General features: G+C 37.7%; 4 protein-coding genes across 4 annotated transcripts; 1 reads left to right on the top strand and 3 right to left on the bottom strand.

The window, feature by feature from the left end:
* Positions 1 to 251: 251 nt before the first annotated feature.
* LOC106417056 (uncharacterized protein At4g02000-like) lies at positions 252 to 1,229 on the bottom strand. The gene has a single exon (XM_013857920.1). The coding sequence runs from the start codon at positions 1,227 to 1,229 to the stop codon at positions 252 to 254; it is 978 nt and encodes a 325-aa protein (XP_013713374.1).
* Positions 1,230 to 2,129: 900 nt separating this feature from the next.
* On the bottom strand, positions 2,130 to 7,057 carry LOC106417055 (acyl-protein thioesterase 1 homolog 2). Its single transcript, XM_048749609.1, has 5 exons — positions 6,920 to 7,057; positions 6,763 to 6,828; positions 2,787 to 2,856; positions 2,578 to 2,682; positions 2,130 to 2,480 (listed from the first exon to the last, which is right to left on the bottom strand). Exons 1-5 carry the CDS (start codon positions 7,055 to 7,057, stop codon positions 2,341 to 2,343), a joined length of 519 nt encoding a protein of 172 aa, XP_048605566.1. The 3' UTR covers positions 2,130 to 2,340.
* Positions 7,058 to 17,501: 10,444 nt separating this feature from the next.
* LOC106416634 (protein SKIP34) lies at positions 17,502 to 18,010 on the top strand. Its single transcript, XM_013857553.3, has one exon. The coding sequence runs from the start codon at positions 17,587 to 17,589 to the stop codon at positions 17,872 to 17,874; it is 288 nt and encodes a 95-aa protein (XP_013713007.1). The 5' UTR covers positions 17,502 to 17,586; the 3' UTR covers positions 17,875 to 18,010.
* On the bottom strand, positions 18,005 to 21,691 carry LOC106416632 (putative U-box domain-containing protein 50). Its single transcript, XM_013857552.3, has 6 exons — positions 20,814 to 21,691; positions 20,622 to 20,734; positions 20,385 to 20,521; positions 19,920 to 20,286; positions 19,691 to 19,831; positions 18,005 to 19,487 (listed from the first exon to the last, which is right to left on the bottom strand). Exons 1-6 carry the CDS (start codon positions 21,013 to 21,015, stop codon positions 18,051 to 18,053), a joined length of 2,397 nt encoding a protein of 798 aa, XP_013713006.1. The 5' UTR covers positions 21,016 to 21,691; the 3' UTR covers positions 18,005 to 18,050.
* Positions 21,692 to 22,007: the final 316 nt, after the last annotated feature.

Raw genomic sequence — 22,007 nt, 5'->3', positions numbered from 1 at the left:
GGATGCACGGTTGTCAGATATTGTCTTTTGGGAGTCAAAAGTAGCCCGAGACCTTTCCGTACGGTCATACTCAGTTTGATGAGGCGCCCTGTTAATGTTGGATTTGTTCCTAGAGTCCTCAACGTTGCGTCTTGGACGCCATTCAAGGGTAGAGTTGTTGTTGGGTCGCGGCGCTTCCTTACGGTGTGTGTTTCGGGATTGGCGGTCGTAGTTGCGTCCTCTTTGGGCATCTTCCCTTCTGGTTGAGATTTCTAGTCGACTCCATACTTCTCTACCTTGGTGTGATTGCCGGTTACCCTGCCTACTGGAGCTTTTGCGATCTCGTGCCTCACGAGTTGAGAAGGATGAGGCCGTGCTCTTCCTTCGTTTTCATTTTGGTAAAGCTCTCTGTTTCTTGAGGTTGGTGAAGGACTGTGGTGTCTCCCATTAATAGGGGATCGGGGTCTTTTCAGGGGATTCTTGGAGTTAAACACTTGAGAGCCATAGATAGGGAGTTTTGATTGATCATTGTTATCATGGCTATCTAGCCTTTGCTTTCTTTTGTGCTCCGTTTCCTCTGGCGTTAAGAGGGGGCAAGTGTTTTCATCATGGGAGATAAGCTTGCAGGTAAAACAGTAGCGATGAAGACCGTCATATGTAAGAGTTACTTTCCCAATATCTCCATTTGGGAAGCCTATTCGGCGTTCAAACTGCAGGGGCTTGTCAGCTGCGATGGAGACTTGAATTCTCGCCTTCTTTGCATCAATGAGGATTTTCTTACCAAGCGCATTAGCGATCTCCGTGAAGGTTTTATCATTCCAGAAGTGAACTGGGACTCCTGTTACACTTATCCAAAAGGGAATTGTGTTTGGAAAAGTTTCACTAGTGAAAGGTTCCCAACGTTCCAGTGCGAAACTCCATTGGTTGAAGTGGCAGGGACGCTTGTTTAAAACCATTTGTAGGTCCGCTTCATTGTCGAAGTCAAACTGGAACCGACCGTTCCCCAGGTTGAGTCCACGGACTCTTCCTTCTACGTTCCAGATACGAGGGCGGGGGAGGAGGTTGATTAGAGCGTCGATACTGCGCCCACGAACGTGAAAGACCCGCCCAATTAGAGTGAGACGGAATCGTTCCTTGGCGTCATTGATATCACAGTCCGGAATACGGATGATATCATCTTCAGAGTTCAAAGTATGTCGATCACCATTGGAGGGACCTCCCTTACGGACGATCAGAGACGATTGACTCATAGTGAGAGTTGGGATGAAAAACTTAGTAGAAACTAGAGAAAATAAATCAAGATCAAGATCTGTAAGGCTTAGGGAGTTGTGGTGTGTGCTTGAGAGAGGTACGGCAGGTTTATAGATGCAGAGTGATCTTAGGGTTTTGGTATGGTCGGTTTAGGAGAAGCTTGCCTTAAAACAGAAAGCGAATATTGCGTGAATATTGTGTTACTTGGCAAAGAAGCCAGAGAGAGAATCGTGAGATCTGACGAGCGAAGAGCAGGGGGCACAAGGAGTGTTGTGTAGTCTCCCTTGTGCACCAGGAGTCCGGAGAGAGGTTTCAGAAAGCCGGCGAGGGCATGTCGGAAACGGAGGAGAACCAGATCTCAGAATCGCCTATCATGTCGCCAAACCCTAGCCGCAATGCAAGAGAGATCTCGAGTTATTTTGCCATTCTAAACAAATTTCTATTATTGTAAAATATTATAGCGTAGAATATATCCACTAATGATTACGAATAGCAAAGGCCAAAGAAAGAAATAGTATTTTAAAATATTTTATAATGTACGATAGTGTTTTTTTTTTTTTTGCTAAAATTTTGTGCACAGTGTTTCCCTCCAGTTTCTTCCTTTACGAGAATTCTAGCGTTAGTCCTAGAGCTGGAGGTATGTTTTGAGCCAATTTCCAATAGCTGTAGGATCCCTCCTGCATATATTTGGCATAACCCCCAAAATCAGTTTCAGAAAATAAGGTCAAATGGAAACTAAAGCCAAAACAAAGTGAAGTTTTAGACCCATCGTTTGGTCTGAACGTGACTGGAATACCTGCCCTACTAAGGGATTGTTCACTTAGCCATCCAAATTGGAAGGGAACCATAGCTGTAACACAATATAATCGAGAAGAGTCAATATCATCTTGCGATTGTTATCTCAATGGATGATAATATAACTTGTTACACATACAATTTTCATTTGTAAGTAAGATTGGTAACGATGCAGCAAGAGTTCCAGACACAGTGAGGGAATCAATATGGTACAGGAAGTTTCTGCAAGGTTGATTTAAGTTTCCATGTTTAAATGGTATTTAACTTAGTTTCAAGAAATATAAAAAAAATGGAATAATGTGTAAGTAGAAATATTTACGTCCAGGCAGGTAGCCAGCCGTTGATCCCTACAACAGCGTTTAGGCCCATATCGCGCATACCTCCAACCACATAACAACTCGCAAAGTAGAGAGCTTGCGCTGCACCCAGGCCGATACCTCCTACTCCTTTCATGACTATCAAAACCAAGGATTAGTAACATTTGATATATAAATTTGATGCATACTATAGAGTCTAAACTATGCATGTTAGATGTAGATGGATATGGGTTACCATGAGCAGGTTCACCAGCCAAAAGGTTAGCCACTAACACACATGTAGTATTGATAGAAGCCAAATCATGTTCCATGTTTTCAGAAACTTGTGTGACGTCGCACCCTAGTTCATACGAACATATTGTAAATACAATCTTGTTGGTTTTCAATTAAAAGTTTTTGAAGACATAACGTAATTTCAAGTTTAAAGCTAACTGATGATCTTACAAGCAGTGGTTACCGCTCCACCCAAGCGAGAAACTGGACGTGTAGGAGCAGTAGGACAAATCCATTTAATCTATGCATATCCATCATAAAATTCAATTAGAAATTTCGACCAAGTTTCCATTTGGCAATAAAAACAGATTTATGAAAAACATGTTCACGGATCTGTACATTTGGAAGATTCAACTCTCTTACAAACCGAGCTGAGCTGCAGAACGAATTAACATATATATATTAAGGAACAAACTTTAAAAACATTGAAAAACAAGAGTTAAATTCTCATTAAAAAAAAAAAGACTGTGAGGAAAGGAACAAAAGAGATTAATACTTATTATTCTTTGGCACTAAAAGAATATTGAAATTCTTATTTATAGAACCTTCCGAAATCTATTTTGTTTTAAACATCCTTTTCAATTTCAGTTTTCTTACATTTAAAACAAAAAAAAAACTCGAAGCTTTTCTAAATCATGTTTAAAACTTAAGATCATGTTTTGTTTGTTGAAAATAAATGAGCATATGTAAAAAAAAACGCGAATAATGAATGCGAGAATGTTACTCGTCGCCATTTTCCCCGATGTCGTGCAACCAAACTATAGTGGCTTTGTGGGTTCCTCTAGGACGAACAAGCCTAGTGACTCCATATGCAATCCCATTACTATCTGTGAATATTTTCACAAGACATAAATTCATTATATAGTCAGTTACAAACTTGAATATATATCCTAGAAAATGCTTCAACAACTTTTATCGTAACTACAGCATAAGTATAGGCAATAAACAATAAAAAACATACCAAGAGCCATGTTCTCAAGATAACTGCTTATATTTCAAGGGTATTTTTCGTTTCCGAGAAGCTTTTAGATTGCGTTACAGATGGAGAATGTAAAGTAATATTTTGTGTATTTATAACCAAAGGAGTGTTAGGGGAAAATTATATTTGTCTTAAAAGATTGATGCATGAAAAAATCTGGTACTCCCTCTGTTTTTATTTGTAAGTAGTTTTAGTTAAAAATGTGAATATTAAGAAAATTTTTATTTTTGAAAAAATAGCATTGAATACATAAATTCAACCAATAATAAAAATGTATGAATTATTTGATTGGTCACACAATATGTAATAAATGTAAAAGTTGTTTTGGATTATGTAAACATCTTGTAAAACAAATATTTTTTGGTAAAACTACTTATATATCAAAACAGAGGGAATATTGAATATTGGTTTCATGAGGAAATCTAATCTATTAACTTAGAATCTTATTTTTATCTACTATAAAAAATTGTCGACTTGTCATTTAAGTTGTTTTAATGGTCCTATTAGAATTAACATATACCATTTATCATAACAATAAAAATAACTAATCTATTAATCTACTGTGGAAGCACCGTAGCCTACTGGTTAAGATTTAAAGGATTCTACACTCATGTCTGGGGTTCGAATCCCAAACTATGCAATGTATTGCAAATTATAGGAAATCCAGGTTTCAAATCCCGGAGAAAGCGATTTATTAAACAATTATGTAGACTACGAAAGAAAGGTTTACAATAGATCTTCAACATGGTGCAAGTAAATTTGGTCAGGCGTGGATCTTCATAGGACGGCTCAGGTGATGTAGTTAGGTGTAGGTCTTCATAAGGCATGTAGTATTTACCGTCTAGCCGTTGGTACTCCGCATCTTCACGGAGAATTCAATTTCACTGGGTCCATGTCGGAGACAGCGGGGCAGTCGTTACACCATTCGTAATATTTCTCATATCATAATTGTAAAATCATAATAAATCAGCGTTAAAAAAAAACTATTAATCTATTTTTCGTATTAAAACAAAACATCATATAAATTTAACTTTATATTTACGTGGAATAATTTTGTTCATTGTCTAGAATTTTCAGTAAGGATCGATATTTATTACATACTAGTGGTATTCCGGCGCTACGCGCCGGGTTCGTATGTTTTATTTTCTAATAATTTTAATTTTTTTTGTATCAATTTGATAGTCCTTAATGATTGTAGTGAATTACTTTGTTTTGAAGTTGTTTAGGTCAAAAATGAATAGCATAAGTGATTTTCACTAATCGATTTAATAAAAATAGAATAAATAGGTGATAGTTGCACCAAAGTAAATATAGTTGATCTTAAAGCATAAAGTAAAATTGATGTTCCAAAAGAAAAACATGTAAATGCATGTGTTTGAATGAAGATAACAAATTTTTTCTCCTTTTAAAGTATTAACAATCCTTACATGTTTTGTCCATGTCATAGATGTGAGAATATGTTAAGAATTCATTGTGGACATGTTGGTTAAATACTTTGTCTTCAAAATAATCTTGAATTCATGTTTATTGTGTTGCATTTTTTATTTTATTTTAGTTTGTAATGTATATTGTAAACTAAGACTTGGACTTCTTTTTCCAGATTATTCCATTTAGTTTACTGTTACGATGGATTAAATTGTTTTGTTATTTATTAATAGTTTTTCAGTTTATTATATCTGTGGATGGTGGTAATTGGACAATCGTTCTTTAGAGTCAAAGTGTGCCAAACATAGTTTAATCGCAGTGCTTATATTGCCGTCTGATCAACAAAATTGGCAAAACTGAAAAACACAACATTTTCTGGAATTTTTCTTGTGTTAAAAGCTTTTGACGAACTAAAGGTCAACTTTGGGTTCACACTCAGGTGGACGACATCCACCCAGCTACATTCTTATGTTTATATCCCCGAAGTTTTAAAAAACGTTGTATGTCGGGGAAAGCTATTTCCTGTAGAGTCAATTTATCTTCGATGGAGTGTGTTTGGAAGAGAAATAAGAAGCTGGGAAATATTATGTTATTGACTCACTTAGGTGTATAAGTGTTTAATTTTAAAATATCAAAGCCCAAATATTTGCATAGACCGAGACCTAATAAGCCTTACAATTATTAAACTGAAAGCTTAAACTATGAAAATATGATAGATGACAGCTGGGCTGAACGATAATTGAGAGCCACTATAACGTCTACTCAAGATTGGTACACCTCATTGGCTTCTTAGTTGTAGGCTCTGGTGATGTCCCAACTGGGTCTGGGTCTGCAGCCTTGCTCCCGCTCTCACTCAGATGTGAAGATGAAGAAGTCTTGATGATGACTTTGTGGGGGTAGACAAAGAAACTGGACTCAGAGCACGATCACACATGCAGCAAGAGTGAGTTTTTTGTCCAACTGCGACTTGATCAGAGCACAGAGACCAAATCCCTTGGAGTCTTGAAAGATGACCTCGAGCTACTTCTCGTAACCTTTGAAACCGATTTGCAGACAAAGCCATCTCACCTTGTTGTATGAGCGACATGACTTGAGAACGATTGGATTGGGGAACCAGTTTTGATTTAGACGAAAGGAAAATATAAACTGAAAAGTATAAGAGAGATATAAGTATATTAGGAGACTCAGTGCACGCTACAACTCGATATTGTCATGATTGACTTGAGAGTAAAATGATTAGAAGAAAGAGTAAAATGATTGGACGAAACTTACGTTGGAGTAGACAGAAGATTTGAATTTCTTGATTCCACCGTTTGGGTGAACGTCTTCAATGCTGTAACCGATGGAATATTTAAAAGTCAATAGCCTATACAACTATATGGAATATTATAACTTTGAATTTTGTTTACAACTCTAAATCGAACTTATGAACATTTTAGCTTTCACGTGTTTAACTAACAAAAAAAACTGAAAACTTTTGGGTCATAGCACAATCAGAGCATCATGATGGCACACATACATGTCTTAAGTCTCTGGTTTGGTCATTTAAAAGCAACATCCAAACAAAATTAAGTCTGAAAATCAACTAAAATTCTCCAATCTTATTTCTCCTATCCACACTTATTTTAGTATACGTACTAAAAACCTTTATAAAGCTGCTTCTTTCTGCTTTTTAATACAGTCACGGAGTTCATTTTAAATGAGGAAAAGATCAATACAAACTAATCACACTTGAAATCTAACCTTGTTCACCGCATTACGTTGGTAAAAGCTGAATGCGGGTAGGACACAAGCAAACCTTTCCTTGAACTATGATCATAAAGAACGAACAATGATAAGACTACCACACCAAATATATATATGTTCTTGTCTGAAATCATATCTATGAAAAGAGGCTTACATTCTCATCGACAAAGAGCATGTCAACACTCGTCAATTCACCTCCTTTCCTCACATTTCTTGCTTCCCTCTGGACCTCCGCAACGTTGGAGCAGCGTCCTGCTTTCAAATCAGCAAGACAGACTTGGGAATTCGCCATTGTAATAACCAGAAATTGAACAGAGAGATCTTCTGGTTCTCGTCGAAGCTGTGATGCTCATGTCTGGATGAGGAAGTATTTATACCCGAAGCTCTAGTGAGTAGGTACGGGAAGAGAAGGAGTCGGATTGAATGCTGAGGAGTGGATAAATCACGAATTAACAGGAAGTAAAGAAGAGCAAGATGAAACGTTGTAACGTCCATGGCGTTATCATCGACTTTCATCTCGGAAAAAGCGGCGGCCGTAAGATGAAGATACGACTTAGATGACGACATGCGATTTCGGGTCTCAATGCATTATATTTAGAGATAGGCCTGAAATGAAAACACAGAATATGGTTTAATAAATCCACACACCCAAGCCCAGACAATTGAGACCCAAAACAAAAATAAAATGTTGTGATTGGCCAATTATTTTTGATGACGTGGCAGCATAGATTTTGAGGAAATGCTGCTTTTAGTATTGTGATTGTATAGTTTGTTTTCGTAGTAAGGATATTACATTTAGATGTATAATTGATATATCTATCTTATTATAAAGTACATTAATCAATTGGATTTATGTATGTTCCCATATCGAGTTAACCATTTTGCAGTTTATTCTTTATACCACTAAAATCGAAAGACAACCTCTCGTCTTCTCCGCCATAGTTTGTGGTTTCCGGCGGTGGCGCGCCCTTGGTGTCACCGTCGGGATTTCTTCTTGTGTTCTCTTGTAGTTAGATTTATCCCACTTCATCGATCTATCTTCTTCTTTTGATTTCTCTCCTCTTGGGTTTCATCGACCTTGTTGAGAGTTCTTGTTAGCAGTTCGGTTTCCTTTTCCGTTTCTGCTTTCAAGCTTTTGTTGATTTCTGGTTTATTGATGTTGCATGTCTGGGTTTTACCTTAGATCTGATTATCTCGTTACCCAAATCTTTCTAGAGCCTTCCGAGTCCGTTTGGTGCATGTGGTCTGTCTCTCTTCAGCCTAGTCCTGGGGTGCTCTCATGTCCTGTCGCCGTCGGTTCTCAGCATCAAGTGTACCTCTTGTTCTGGTCTCTTCAGTATCATCTACGTTCTAGTTGCAGAGAGAAGCTGTTCTTCAAGTTGGTTTGCTTCGTCTCTGAAGGAGAAATCTGTTCTTTCTCATGAAGGTTTGGTTCCCGGTTCACCTCCTGTGGCTCAACTAGGCTCGATGGTCTGATGTTGTAGCGATATAAAAGGATGCAGGCTCTCCTTCTCGTCAGTATATTGGACGGGTTTGATTTCTTCCTCAAGCTTATTCCTATGTCTGTTTGTTTCTCTGAACTTATGGTCCTTGTGCTTGTGCTCTTTCTTGAAGAATGGTCGATGTTTTGTTGCGGATAGTAGTACGGTTGTTTCCTTGTTCTGGTTTGTTTAATCTTCCCGTGTTTGGGACTTCGTTTCTCCGTGTTTGGAGCTTCGTCTCCGGAGGTTTGGAACCTGCCGGCAATTGTATTTCAAAACCGTATCTCATATTCTCATCCTTGTAATTTTCCAAAGTTAATGAAATTCCAGTGTTTTAAAAAAAAAAAATCGAAAGACAAAACTATCTCACTTAAGCTATGAGAATATTATAATCTTTTCATCCCATGACATTTTATGAAACATTTAGATGAACGGACATATATATATATATATATTTTATTTTATTTTTATTGAAAATTAAATTTTATTCATAAAAAAAAGCCTTATTACATCAAGTGCATCCTTTGTGATAAAGAAATTACAACTTTTTAATCAAAATTTCAAACTCAAAATTTCACCCTCAAAAACTTCTGCTCAAACTCTAGTAGCAAACCAGAACTGCAAAGCTCCCTCCATACCTCCAATCCTTTTAGTTTGCAAAAGACTAAGTTTGTTGTGAATGTCTTTATCAACCAGTTTCTTCAACACTGATAAGGGCATAAGCTGATTTCCATGCTTCACCTTGTTCCTCTCCCTCCAGACCGCATACACCACAGCTTGCAATGCATAGCTAATGCAGAAAAGCTTTCTCTTGTCCCGTATCCCATCAGTAATCAAGAGCATAATACTTGACCATCGATTAGTATAAGAGCTTCTAAGGACCCCTCTAATCGTATGTTCCCAAATCTGAGATGAATAAGAACATTCAAAAAAGAGGTGATCCCTTGACTCTGATGCACTCTTACACAACACACATGTTGAGTCAGCTCCTGGATTCCAACTCGATATCCTGTCCATCGTAGATAGCCTATTCAAAGTTGCCAACCACATAATGAAAGCGAACTTAGGAGTTGCTTGGGAGAACCAAACACCTCGAGACCATCTGCACTTATCCTTCTGCTCTCTTAACAACTTCCAAGCCTCCTGAGTAGAAAATAAATGCTTAAAACCAGACTCTCGCTTCCAAAGACTAATGTCCAGCTCTTCCACATTCAAAGAATCTTTCAAAGCATTTAATTCATTTTCAATACTCATTAGCAGCGGAGTACGATGCCTTCTTCTTCTACGGGACTCAAGAATAGCATCTTCCACAGTAGCATCGTTTCTTATACCCATATCAATAATACCCCTCCTCCCTAGAAGGACAAAAAGAGCACTCCCCTGATCCGACCAGCTATCATACCAAAATGATGTGTGTCTTCCATTTCCAATTTTTTTCCTGTAGAATACTCTTGCTACCTCTCTCAGCTTCAACAATTTTCTCCATATCCAAGAGCCTGCTTGAGTTTTAATACTCACTTCCCAAAAAATTTTCTTCTTCAACAGATTTTCTTTAATCCATTTACCCCACAAAGAATCACCAGTGAGCATCCTCCATATAATTTTCAATCCATAGACCTTGTTAATATCTTTAAGAGCTCTCAGCCCTAATCCTCCTTCCTCCTTAAGCCTACAGATATCTTTCCAAGCAACTTTAGCTCCTGATGTTCTCAGCTCAGGACCTGTCCACAAGAAAGCCCCACATAGCTGTTCCACTTCCTTGCTGCATTGACTCGGGAGTCTAAACACTGCTGCCCAAAAATTTACTATACTCATTAGGACAGATTGGATAAGTTGCAGTCTTCCTGCATATGAGAGGAACCTGCAAGACCACGTGTTGATTCTGCTTCTAATTTTCTCCAACAGTGGCATGTAATCTTGCTTCTTCATAGCTTGTGTCATCAATGGAAGCCCCAGGTATCTCACAGGCAGTTCACCCTCCTTAAAAGGAAAATTCTGTAAGATCCTACACTTTTCACCCTCAGAAATCCCAGCCATATAAATAGTGGACTTCTCCAAACTGATGCTCAGACCTGACCACTCAGTAAACTCTTCAAACACAGATAATACACCTTCTACTGAGTTCTTAGAGCCCTCCACAAAGACCATCAGATCATCCGCAAAGCAAAGATGAGTACGTGAGAGAGACTTACATCTTGGATGAAACTTAAACTTCTTCTCCAAGATAGCTTTATCAATCTTCAAAGAGAGAATATTCATGCAAAGTACAAACAGGTAGGGAGACAGAGAGCAGCCTTGTCTTAAACCTCTTGTACTCTGGAAGTAGCCTGCTAGATCCCCATTCACTTGAACCGAAAAGGAAGGAGTGGTAATGCATAGCTTGATCCAGTGTATAAATTTCTCACGAAAATCCATGGCTTCCAAGCTCTCCAACACGAAAGACCACTGAACAGAATCGAATGCTTTAGAGATATCTATCTTCATCACACTCCGAGGAGAAACCGACTCCTTATGATAATCTTTTACTAGCTCAGAAGCTAGTAAGACATTTTCCATAAGTAATCTCCCTTTGACAAACGCAGACTGATTCTCAGCAACAATTCTAGGGAGCAGCTCCTTCAGTCTATTTGCTAGAATCTCCGACACTACTTTGTATAGCACATTGCAACACGCTATAGGCCGAAAATCTCTCATTTCCAACGAATCAATTTTCTTAGGCACAAGAGCTAAGATCGTTGAATTAACGCCCTTAGGTAGAAACCCGTACCTGAAAACTGATTGAATAGCCACTGTGAAATCATGTGCAATAATCGACCAAGTAGTCTTGAAAAACTCACTAGGGAAACCATCAGGCCCTGGAGACTTATTTGACGCCATAGCAAAGAGTACTTTCTTAATCTCCTCCTCAGAAACCTCATGCTCTAGCATTCTACAATCCTCCATAGTACAACGAAACTCAATCAACTCTTGCAATTCATCCTTTGAGGTACCTTTAAACTCTGAGGGATGGAGATTTAAAAAATCCTCAAAGAATCTCACAGCTTCTTCTTTAATATCCCCATGACTCGTTACCATTCTACCATCAGAGCATCTGATTTCTCTAATTGTGTTCTGAGCCTGCCGAGATATAATAGCATTGTGAAAAGACTTGTTGTTTTGATCTCCAACATCCAACCAATGTAATTTAGCTCTCTGTTGTAGAAAACCTTCTTCCAATCCAGCAACATGTAACCACCTCTCATAAGCCTCAGCTTCCTCATGAATATTACTACTACTCGGATTAGAAAGGGTGTTCTGCTGTCTCACACAAAGAACCTCATGCGCCTCCTTAGTTCTCTTTGGCAGATTCCCAAGCTTCTCTTTACCCATTTCTCTAATAAGAGGTTTCAGATTCTTTAGTTTCTTAGAGAACCTGAATAAAGCTGATGTAGAATGAAACAACCTCTCAGTAGAATCCCAATATTCCTTCGCCATCGGGAGAAAACCAGGAAGACTTCCAATTATATTGACATATTTGAAAGGCCGTTGAATCTTCTCCTTAGGTGGCAGAATCTGAATTTTACATCTCACATGGTCTGAGCAGCCACCAGGCTCAAATACCGAGTACGCATTTGAAAACCGATGAATAGCATTATCATTCATCAACACCCTATCCAGCTTCTTACAAATAGTACATTCTTCTCTCTTATTGCACCAAGTGTAAAGAGGCCCTTGATACCCCATATCAGATAGACGACAATGAAGTACCGTGCGTTGAAAATCTCTCATGCCACTGGGCAATCTTCCCGAGTCCAAGAAACCTGAACTTTCCTCCCCATCTAATATTTCATTGAAATCCCCCATTATCAACCAAGCTCTATTACTGAAGCTAGGAGAGTTATAATGATGACAGATATCTTCCCACAGACTCTTCCTTTCCTCAGCTTGATTCTTTGCATAGACAAAAGTACAGTAAAACTCATCTTCATCTTGCAAACCCACAGAACACGTAATCAACTGATCCGACTTGTATACCGGAGTTACCCTCACTGAATCCCTCCAGAGTAACCAAATTCTTCCTCCATCACTACAATCATAATTTGTTACAGATGACCAACCATTAAAAACCGCCTTCAAAATCTTCTCCGCCTTATTTTCTTTAACCCGAGTTTCCAAAATACCTCCAAACAACATCTCCTTATTACTAACCCACTCTTTTATCACGGAATGCTTCAACAACTTATTAAATCCGCGCACATTCCAGAAAAAGCTCGCCATATTTAGTGTTTGCGTCGAGAAGGCCTTGTGCTCTTACTTGGATTTGCATCCTGAGCTTTAGCCTTCTGTCCGCGCTTCTGACCTTTCTGAGCACCCACTTTTTCTCTTTCCTTGACTTGCTGTGCGAGAATTTCATCCTCCAGCAGGTCACTATCACTCACCCTTTGTTGATCCCTCTCTTCAGGATCCTCTTCTAGTAAAAATTCCCCCTCCTCTACTTCATTACCTTCAATCTCTTTTATTTCAAGTACCTCTTCCGAATCTTCCTGCTCCTCATCAATACTCAATGCTGAGTATTTGAATTGAATTGGACCGGCTTGATCTTGAACCTCTGTTGTACCGGCTTGATCTTGAATCTTCAATTGAACCATCTCTTCAATCAGCAACTGGTTATGGCCGGTTTGTCCGTCTTGATCTAGGATCTGTTGGACGACGTTGAAGAAACATTCTCTTATGGCCTTGGCTCCACTTCGGGTAGTTGGACCACGTCTAACAATGGGAACCTCTACTTGGATGGCCTCATCATTCCCTCCCCCTTGAAAAGGTTCTGGCCTCAGAACACCATCATCTGCAAGAAAAGGGAACAAATCAGATACATTGAACACATGAGAGATTTTAAACTCACCTGGAAGCTCAAGCTTGTAAGCATTGTCATTGATCTTCCCAAGGACCCGGAATGGGCCAGTCCCTCGTGGCGACAGTTTCGACTTCCTCTCTTCTGGGAACCGCTCAGGTCGCATGTGCAACCACACCAAATCGCCTGGTTCGAACAACACATCCTTTCTCTTTTGGTCGACTCGGACCTTGATCCTAGTCGCCTTGGCCTCCAGTTTCTCCTTGACCTTCAGGTGCATGTTCTTAACGAACTCAGCCTTAGTCGCACCATCTCGACTGCGGTACATAGGACTGGGTAGCTCGGAGAAGTTGAGTGGCGTTTCTGGCTGAAAACCATAGACAACTTCAAAAGGAGAAAGGTTAGTAGTAGAGTGCCTAGCGTGGTTGTAAGCAAACTCAATAAACGGTAAACAAGACAACCAGTTCTTTAAGTTCTTACCGACCGTAGCTCTCAATAACTGAGAAAGTGTACGGTTTACTACCTGTGTTTGGCCATCGGTCTGTGGATGACAAGTGGTCGAGAATAGTAGTTTGGTACCGATCTTACCCCACAATGTTCTCCAGAAATGGCTTAGGAATTTGAAGTCTCGGTCGGACACGATGGTTTTGCGAACACCATGTAGATGAACCACCTCTTTAAAGAACAGATCGGCTGTCTGGGTGGCATCATTGGTCTTGTTACATGCTATGAAATGGACCATCTTCGAAAACATGTCCACCACTACAAAAATTGAATCTTTGCGGTTTGTCTTGGGCAAGCTCTAGAAACATCTATCCAAGGATGGTTAGGAATAGGTAAAGGCATGTATAAACCATAAGGATGTGACCTGGATTTGGTCTTAAGACAGACAATACACTTGGCACATAGGTTCTCAACATCTCTCTTCATGTTCGGCCAAAAGAAATGGTCGGTTAGGACACTTAAGGTCTTGTCTCGACCAAAGTGTCCCATGAGGCCGCCACCATGGGCCTCCCGGACCAGCAATTCCCTAGTTTCTTTTCCTTGAATAAGAAACCATCATGTTGGTAGTAAGAACTGAATGCTCCTTGTGTAGTGTTCCTGAAACCTTCTTGAAAATCAAGGTCAGTAGCATAAGAATCTTTAATAAATTCAAAACTCATGATCTTAGCTTCCATGGTCGAGATAAGAGTGTATCTCTGGGACAAGGCATCGGCCACCACATTGTCTTTGCCCTTCTTGTACTTAATCACATAAGGGAAAGTCTCCACAAACTCCAACCATCTGGTGTGTCTCCTCTTGAGTGTGGTCTGACCTCTTAGATGCTTAAGCGTCTCATGATCTGTATGAATAACAAACTCTTTAGACAAAAGATAATGTTTCCAAGTTTCAAGAGACCTTACTAGATCATAAAGCTCTTTGTCATAGGTCGGGTAATTGAGGACAACTCGACTAAATTTCTCACTGAAGTAGGCCACTGGTCGGCTTCCTTGAGTAAGCACAGCTCCTATACTTTTACCTGATGCATCACTCTCAATCTCAAAGGTTTTATCAAAGTTAGGTAGAGTAAGGACCAGTGCATGAGTCAAACTAAGTTTGTTAAAAGACTCTTCTTGGGCTGAACCCCAAGTAAAGGATACATTCTTCTTGATCACAGAAGTCATTGGAGCAGCAATGGTACTGAAGTCCTTGACAAACCGTCGATAAAAGCTAGCCAGACCGTGGAAACTGTGGACATGTCCGATTGAGGTGTGTGCAGCACGGGGTGGTAATACTAATGTGTATAAATCTAATCCTTTAAAAAGGAAGTAAATTTTGTAATTAACCCTGAGTTTTCCTCACTAATTACCAACCAATGCCACTGATTAAAACACTATAGCTTTACACTTTTGCTATCACATTAATTTCCTGAACCAAATAAATTGTTGCTATCGCTACTAAACCAATACTCATGCTAAACCAAATAAATCGATGTTCTCCTTACTAAACCATTCTGTCCCGTACAGAATCTAATTAATTATGTTGAACCATCACATACCTTATATTAATATGAAACAAATACACATGTAAATGTATGACCTCATCACCTACCTTATACTATATGGAACAAATACTCATGTAAACATATGAAGTCGTAAACCAATACTCATGTAAACCTGTAACCAAACGATTGATCATAATTAAGATAAGTCCAGGTTTCTTCATAGCAAAACAATTATAGACAAAACAATTGGAAATCTATTATGCAGAACAATATTGTGTATAATGATTAAATCAAGGTTTGGTTTACCGGTTTTATGGTTCTACTAATATTATAATTTCGACATTTTCGATCTAATCAAGGTATTGTTTATCAATTTTAGTGTTTACCAAAGTTATAATTTCTTAATTTCTTTAAAATTCTTAGTTATATTAGTTAGTATATTGTAGATATCATTAGATTTTTTGGGGTTCAAAATTGAAACTAAATATTCTATTTTCCTTCCAAAACACAATACTATTCAAATAATGATTCCTACTTCCATGGAAATACCATTAACTGCAGAAAATCAGAACACAATATTCTTCAATTCGAAAACAAAACTACATCCAAATATTTTTTTTTTCCTATTTCTACGCAATCAACATATCAAAAAAGGTATTTATTAATTAACACAATCATCATCTAATCTATTAAAAAGAAGTACAAATAAAAAATAACCCTAAGATTTATCATTTATTTATAATAGAACGCCACTAGAGTAATTAATAAACTTACATTTAATTATTCTTTGTCTTTTTAATTTTATTAATGCATTTCCTAAATTGATTATTAATTGCATTTCCTAAATCTTTTTTTTAACACTGAATCAATTCATTACTAGAGTAAAAACCAAGAGTTCAAACATAGTTTTGAAACAAGGGAGACATAACGGGAAGGATCCCACTAAACACCAGTAGGAGTTAGGGAAAAGCGGAGAAAATCCTAAATCTAACGTACAATTTTTTAAAATTCTATTAATGCATTTCCTAAATTTAGTATTAACTATTAACTACCCACATGAATATAGTGTTACTATAATATATATTTACGCTAATATATTATGCAATTTTTATTTTAAATTTTATGCAATTTTTATTTTAAATTTTATGTAATTTTCATCCAAATTTATTTGATATGATATTAAACAATTCTAAAATTGTTTAGTTTATGTAAGATTCTCAGCTATTTTTGGCTGAAGATTATATATCTGATACTTGGAAGTAGGGTATTTTTTATTTCTATGTAATTATTTTCCCCGTAAATTTGTTATTTTCTATTAAACTAAGTAAGCATTGTTTCATAGAAAATCCAAATAATAATTTTCCTAAAACGTTACTTTATATAATTTAGTAAGCTTTGTTTCATTAATATCAATTTCATTGGAATATTTTAATAGTAATTTTCTTCAAACGTTAATATATCAAGTTCAACTAGGTTTTAATAATAATATTTTGTAAATATATATGGTAATATATGTTCATATTTCAACTAGGTTTTAATAATAATATTTTGTAAATATATATGGTAATATATGTTCATATGTATATAGAAATTTATAGATCTTTTTAAAAAATTCTACAGTTTATAGTATTAGAATATTGAAAAACTAAATAATAATGAATAACTTTTTTCCCGTAAGCACCATCCCACCTATTCATGTTTTCTCTTCTTCCCATTTTATCTTACAGCATGTAAAAAAATTTCTAACATTTTTATTTTCGTACACAACAAGCTTTTCTTCGTCACTTTATCTATCAATATATCCATTCTTATAATAAACCCAACTAAATCAAATATGCATTGAATGTTAGAAACTATAACCACTAGAAGAACAATCGTTCAAATATAAATTGGGGTTTTCAACAAAATCATACATCTATTCTAACGGTTCTAATAGTTTTGGTCAATTTTATTGGGTCAACACAAATCTGTTTTAGAAACAACATGGATTCAGCTTAGTAAAAAAGTCACGATTGAACTGATCTAATTAGTCGGTTCAGTTCTTAAAACATTCAATATGTTTGATTAAATATCCAAGAACAATATACTAACACAATGCAAACAAAACTAAAAACCATAATGAATCTTAATTTGAGTTTTAAAAATAAAAATAATACCCGTGCAACTCTAGTTACAATTAATTCGGATATCTATTCGGCCTTTGATTCGATTTTGATTTTTTTTTTATTCTAAAGATATAAGATCCGTTTGGATAATTGATATGATGAACTTGAACCGAACTTCATTTCGATTTGGTTCGGTTCGGTTATTCGATTTCGGAAAAATATGACTAGACCCAAGAGAAAGGATAAAACCTTCTCGGTGTTATAGAAGGTTTTTGAAATCTTGGTCAACTTCCCAAAATACCCTTGTTCAGTTTTTCGTTTCTGTTTCTGTTTCTGTTTCTTCTTCGTCAGACAGAAACTCAAAACCAAAAAAAAAAAAAAACAATTTTGTGTTCATCTTTTCTCTCCTCTTTATGTACGATGTGTTACGGTCACAATCAATCGTTTTCACGCAACAGCCTCCGTAGCCGATCTCACGACGGAGAAAACGAAGATTCGTTGGTGGTCGATGATCTTCGTGACCGGCTCGCGGAAACAGAGGCGCGGCTGCGACGAGCCAGAGCGAGAGAAGCGGAGCTCAGCCGTCGGTTAGAGCAGATGAAGAGATTCGTTTCCGTCATGGAGATCATGGAGGCTTTCTTAGAACGGAGATTCCAAGAGCAGAAAGATCGAATCGATCGCCTCTTCTCCCCCGTATCAACCAAATAAAGTATCTTTCGTCTTCTTCCTCTCCTCTGTTTTTCTCTGTTTGTTCTGTTGCTATGAATCTCTTCTTCACTCTGGACTCTCTCTTGTTGTTTGTGTTTTGATAATATCAATTAATCAAATTACAAAGTTAGAAACTTTTTTTGGAGTTGTTCTTGTGTGTATACAAAAGTAGAAACTTAGGAGGAAGCTTGTGCTGCTGTTTTGCTATGCCAAGCTTGAATGAGAGCACGAAGAGTATGGTTCGGTGTTAGAACTTGATAATCCAGTCTCAGATTCGTCATAGGAGATGTGTCATGTCCCATGCTTAGCCACTCCTCTATAGCCTCAAGCTCATACGAGAATCCATCTGCTGCAATATGTGGATTCTTCATCACTTCTTGAAGTATAGGACATATGAAAACACTCGGTATATCATTCGGATCTGCTTCATCGTTCTTTGAGTTAGTTGCTTCCTCGTATCCTCCTTTGGTTCTAAACTCCTTAGCTTTCTCCATAATCTTACCAAGCTCCTCCATGATCTCTTTCGTCGAAAAATCCATGTTCCCTCCTCTGTTAACCGAAGAGCAATTCACCGCAAGTGCACCGAACTCCTTAGCTAACTCCAACGGCCACTTACCAGCCGTTTGGTCCAAATCCCTGAGAATACTCGCCTGGTTCATCGACATCGCCTTCAGCAAACCGGGCCAGTTTCTCCCGGTTAAAAGATGAAGTAGCAATACTCCGAAAGCCATAACATCAGGCTTTGTATCAGACTGGTCACTATGCATTACAAGTCCAAAACCTGTTATTTTAGCTACAAGGTTACGGTCCAAGAGGATCTTGGACGGCGTGAGACGACCGTGGACGATCGGTTTCGGCTTAACGGAATGTAGAAAACCGAGTCCAGAGCAGACCTGGTGAGCTATACGTATCCTATCGTGCCATTTAAGTATCTTGCTTCTTCTTGTCTTCCTCTGCGATGTGAATAGGTTATCCCTTAAATTCCCACTATGCATATACTCGAAGAGTATGCACTTAGGCCTCTCTGAAGAGAAGCCAGCTATTGCTACCAAGTTAGGATGCCTAATCTCATTCAAAAGCTTGACCTTTGCTGCAAACTCCTCATCTGATAAACGGTCTCCAATCACTTTCACAGCCATTGTTGTGTGCTTGATCCTCCCTCGGTACACATTCGTCCAGTTACCGCCAGATTTTAACCTCAACCGATCAGAGTAACTCTCTGTGGCCAGTCTTATATCCTCTGCAACGTACTCTCTATACCCACACTTGACTTCTTCTTTCTTGGAGTCCAACAGCCCTTTCTCTTTGCAAAACTCAATCCTACGGTTGAAAACATCTCTTTGGTTCTTAAGCTTCTCGATCTCCATTATCATCTCTCCTTTCTCTAACGCGACCCTCTCTAGCTCAGCTTCTGCTCGCTGTTTAGCTTCCCTCATTGTCTCAACCTTGCTTGAGAGCTCCTCTCGAAGCTCCCCAAGAGAAACTAGCTTTGCTTTTCCTTTTTCGACGTCGTTCTTTGTTTGTTCAATGCATTCTCTGTCTGAATCTAGCGTCCCTTGAAGCTTCTCTCGTCTCTCGGTTTCTTCTTTGATCCCAGCTTCAAGCTCTTCAATCTAGTTTCAAAAACGTTTTAGGACACGGAATCTTAAGGTCGGAATGACAACATACAGAGCGACAACATGCAGAACGGTGCGGTTTTTTTAATAGTAACAAAACATATAAATACATAGGTATATATAGAGATTTCTGTTACTATTAAATGTGGTTGTAAACATTCCAAGCCTTAAAGTTCTTGTTTAAGTGTCAGTTTACTTACTCTGCAGTTGCATAAAGAGATAGCCCATTCAGCTTTGTCTAATCTCTCAGCGTTGACTTTGACTTCTCTCATGTTCTCATCTATCATCAGCTTGGCTTCATTCACCTTTCTTCTCACATACTCTAACTTCTCTCCTACATTCTGACATTTTCAACACATGAAAAATGTCAAATCAGAATCATTTAAAAAAACAAAAAAACAAATCAAGAAAAGGTATATTCTCTTTTACCAAATGTTGCAGCACGTCTAGTGCCACCTCGTCACCACCATCTTCATCCTCTTCTTCTTGGACATTGTCTTCATCGTCTTCTTCAAGATTCAAACTCAACAGTTGCTGGAAATAAATCTCCATCTCCTGCAAGTTCTTATCCCATGGACTTCCACTAGCCTCTGGATCATCACTGCCGTTAGATGAACGGTCTAAGTTTCTCCCCGGATCATGGAACATTTTACCAATCCAGCTTCTAATATTGTTGTTGGCATCGTTCTCTCTCTTTAGCAAAACCATTTTGCCTCCACAGATTATATAAAACTCGCAAAAATCCGGTTTATTCTGATATATGTGGAACGATCCGCTTATCGCACTCTTGGATTTCCTGAGTTTCATAAAACAAAAAAAGTCGCATTTTTTTTTTAAATGGATTTTTTTTTCTAAGGTTGAAGTTGGGAACTTTAAACGTGTTTAAGAAGTTACCAAGATGAAGAAGATCTCATGAAAGTGATTCCCATGACGAGTTTTGTGATTCGGAACTTTGTGATTAGATCTAAGATTAGTACTTGGATTGAATCGTCTTCCTTCTCCACCTTGTGTAACTCTGCTTTCACCTGTAACTGTTATTTAACAAAACAGCATAAGAAAATAAAAAACGGAGTACTTTCCCCTGAATATAATAACGGAATTAACAGAAAAAAAAAAAAAAAAAGGTTAAACCTTTTTACAAAAAGTAACGTATTTAGACAACAACTTGTTGATCTTTTGGTCTTCGTACTTTCTCAGTACTTGAAGCTTCTCCTCGCTCACAGAACTCGCTGGGAGCTTCCCAACTATGATACGATGTAAATTGGGGTTTATATGATTGAAAAGAAAAAGAAGAGGTGCGAATTGAGAAGGAAGAGATTGTACAAGGGGTGTAGACGAAATCTTGAGAAATGCTGCAGAGGTGGAGAAGAACGATGGAGATTGGTATGTTGTCCCATTTCTTTAAAGCCCAATCGATCGTCTTGAAACCTTCTTGTAAATCGTTTCCTACGGCTATATACACTTTCTCCACCGTCGTTGATCCTTTTGCTTCTTCTTCCAATACCTGATTCTGAGTTTCTTCCATCTTGTTTTTTTTTTCTTTTCCTGTGTGTGTTTGGTATCTGATGAATGGTTTTCGAAGACAGAGTTTCGATCTGGTATTTTATGTGATTGTATCTTGAGAGAGAAAGATTTTTGACTTTTCGTATTTTTGTTAAGTTGACTATTGGAAACAGCCTGAAAATTTCAAAAAACAAATACACACAACATGACGTGTTCACGTGCTACCATGTAACATCGTGGTGACCAACCAAAGCATCGGCTAAGATTAAAGAAATTTGGTGTATGATGTCAGGTAAGAGTCTTCTCTTCATCTCAAAGGCTTTGAAAAGGCCCAGGTTCAGTCTTCAACTCGTTATGACTTTTGAAGCCCATTAGAGCTCCTTTCGTAGCCTAAAGTTCATAAACATCCTTTGAGATTGTAAAATCTGTATTAGGTTTTGTAAGTAGGTCAGTGAAGAATAAATATAGAATATACATCACACATCTAAAACATGTGCATTTTATAAAATATGTGTAACTCTAAAACATAACTGACGGTATAACATCAAATTCCTTCACATATAGTATATATTAGCAAATGTATATTTCTGACACAATGACGTTTTAGACTTTGTTAATCATAAATGTTATAAGATAAACTTTGAAATGATCCTCCACCCCTTTACCGACTTAAGCACTATGATCATCTACTCATCAAGCACTATGATCATCCACTCATTTACCAAATCAAGCACCATCTTTGATATTTTATGCATTGTTGTTCACTATAAATATCATCACTCATCTCACTCTTTTGTACACCAAAAAAAACAAGAACAAGAGTTTATAATCAAAGAACCATTACATCTTTTTCTTCTTACTTATAATAAACTCTCTCACTCATAGTAGTGTTATTTGCTTCCTACGGGTATTAAATTCTACTCTTATTTAAATTTCTCGATACTATAAATTATAAGTTATTTCATAACACGTTATCAGCACGATCACTCTGCGATTCGGTAAAATTTATTTGTA

Source organism: Brassica napus, chromosome C3, assembly GCF_020379485.1.
Source record: "Brassica napus cultivar Da-Ae chromosome C3, Da-Ae, whole genome shotgun sequence".
Lineage (NCBI taxonomy): Eukaryota > Viridiplantae > Streptophyta > Magnoliopsida > Brassicales > Brassicaceae > Brassica > Brassica napus.
Note: the sequence above shows the minus strand (reverse complement) of the source record. Positions and strands in the feature narration are given on the sequence as shown.

Excerpts from the sequence above, each read along its gene's own strand:
- LOC106417056 (XM_013857920.1), bottom strand. The coding sequence starts at position 1,229 with ATGAGTCAATCGTCTCTGATCGTCCGTAAGGGAGGTCCCTCCAATGGT.
- LOC106417055 (XM_048749609.1), bottom strand. The coding sequence starts at position 7,057 with ATGGCGAATTCCCAAGTCTGTCTTGCTGATTTGAAAGCAGGACGCTGC. Across the intron at positions 2,857-6,762 it reads AACGTAATGCGGTGAACAAG|ATTAAATGGATTTGTCCTAC; the intron begins GTTAGATTTCAA and ends GGATATGCATAG. Across the intron at positions 2,683-2,786 it reads TGGAGCGGTAACCACTGCTT|GGTGCGACGTCACACAAGTT; the intron begins GTAAGATCATCA and ends CGTATGAACTAG.
- LOC106416634 (XM_013857553.3), top strand. The coding sequence starts at position 17,587 with ATGTGTTACGGTCACAATCAATCGTTTTCACGCAACAGCCTCCGTAGC.
- LOC106416632 (XM_013857552.3), bottom strand. The coding sequence starts at position 21,015 with ATGGAAGAAACTCAGAATCAGGTATTGGAAGAAGAAGCAAAAGGATCA. Across the intron at positions 20,735-20,813 it reads AGATTTCGTCTACACCCCTT|TTGGGAAGCTCCCAGCGAGT; the intron begins GTACAATCTCTT and ends ATCGTATCATAG. Across the intron at positions 19,832-19,919 it reads TAGACGTGCTGCAACATTTG|AATGTAGGAGAGAAGTTAGA; the intron begins GTAAAAGAGAAT and ends TGAAAATGTCAG.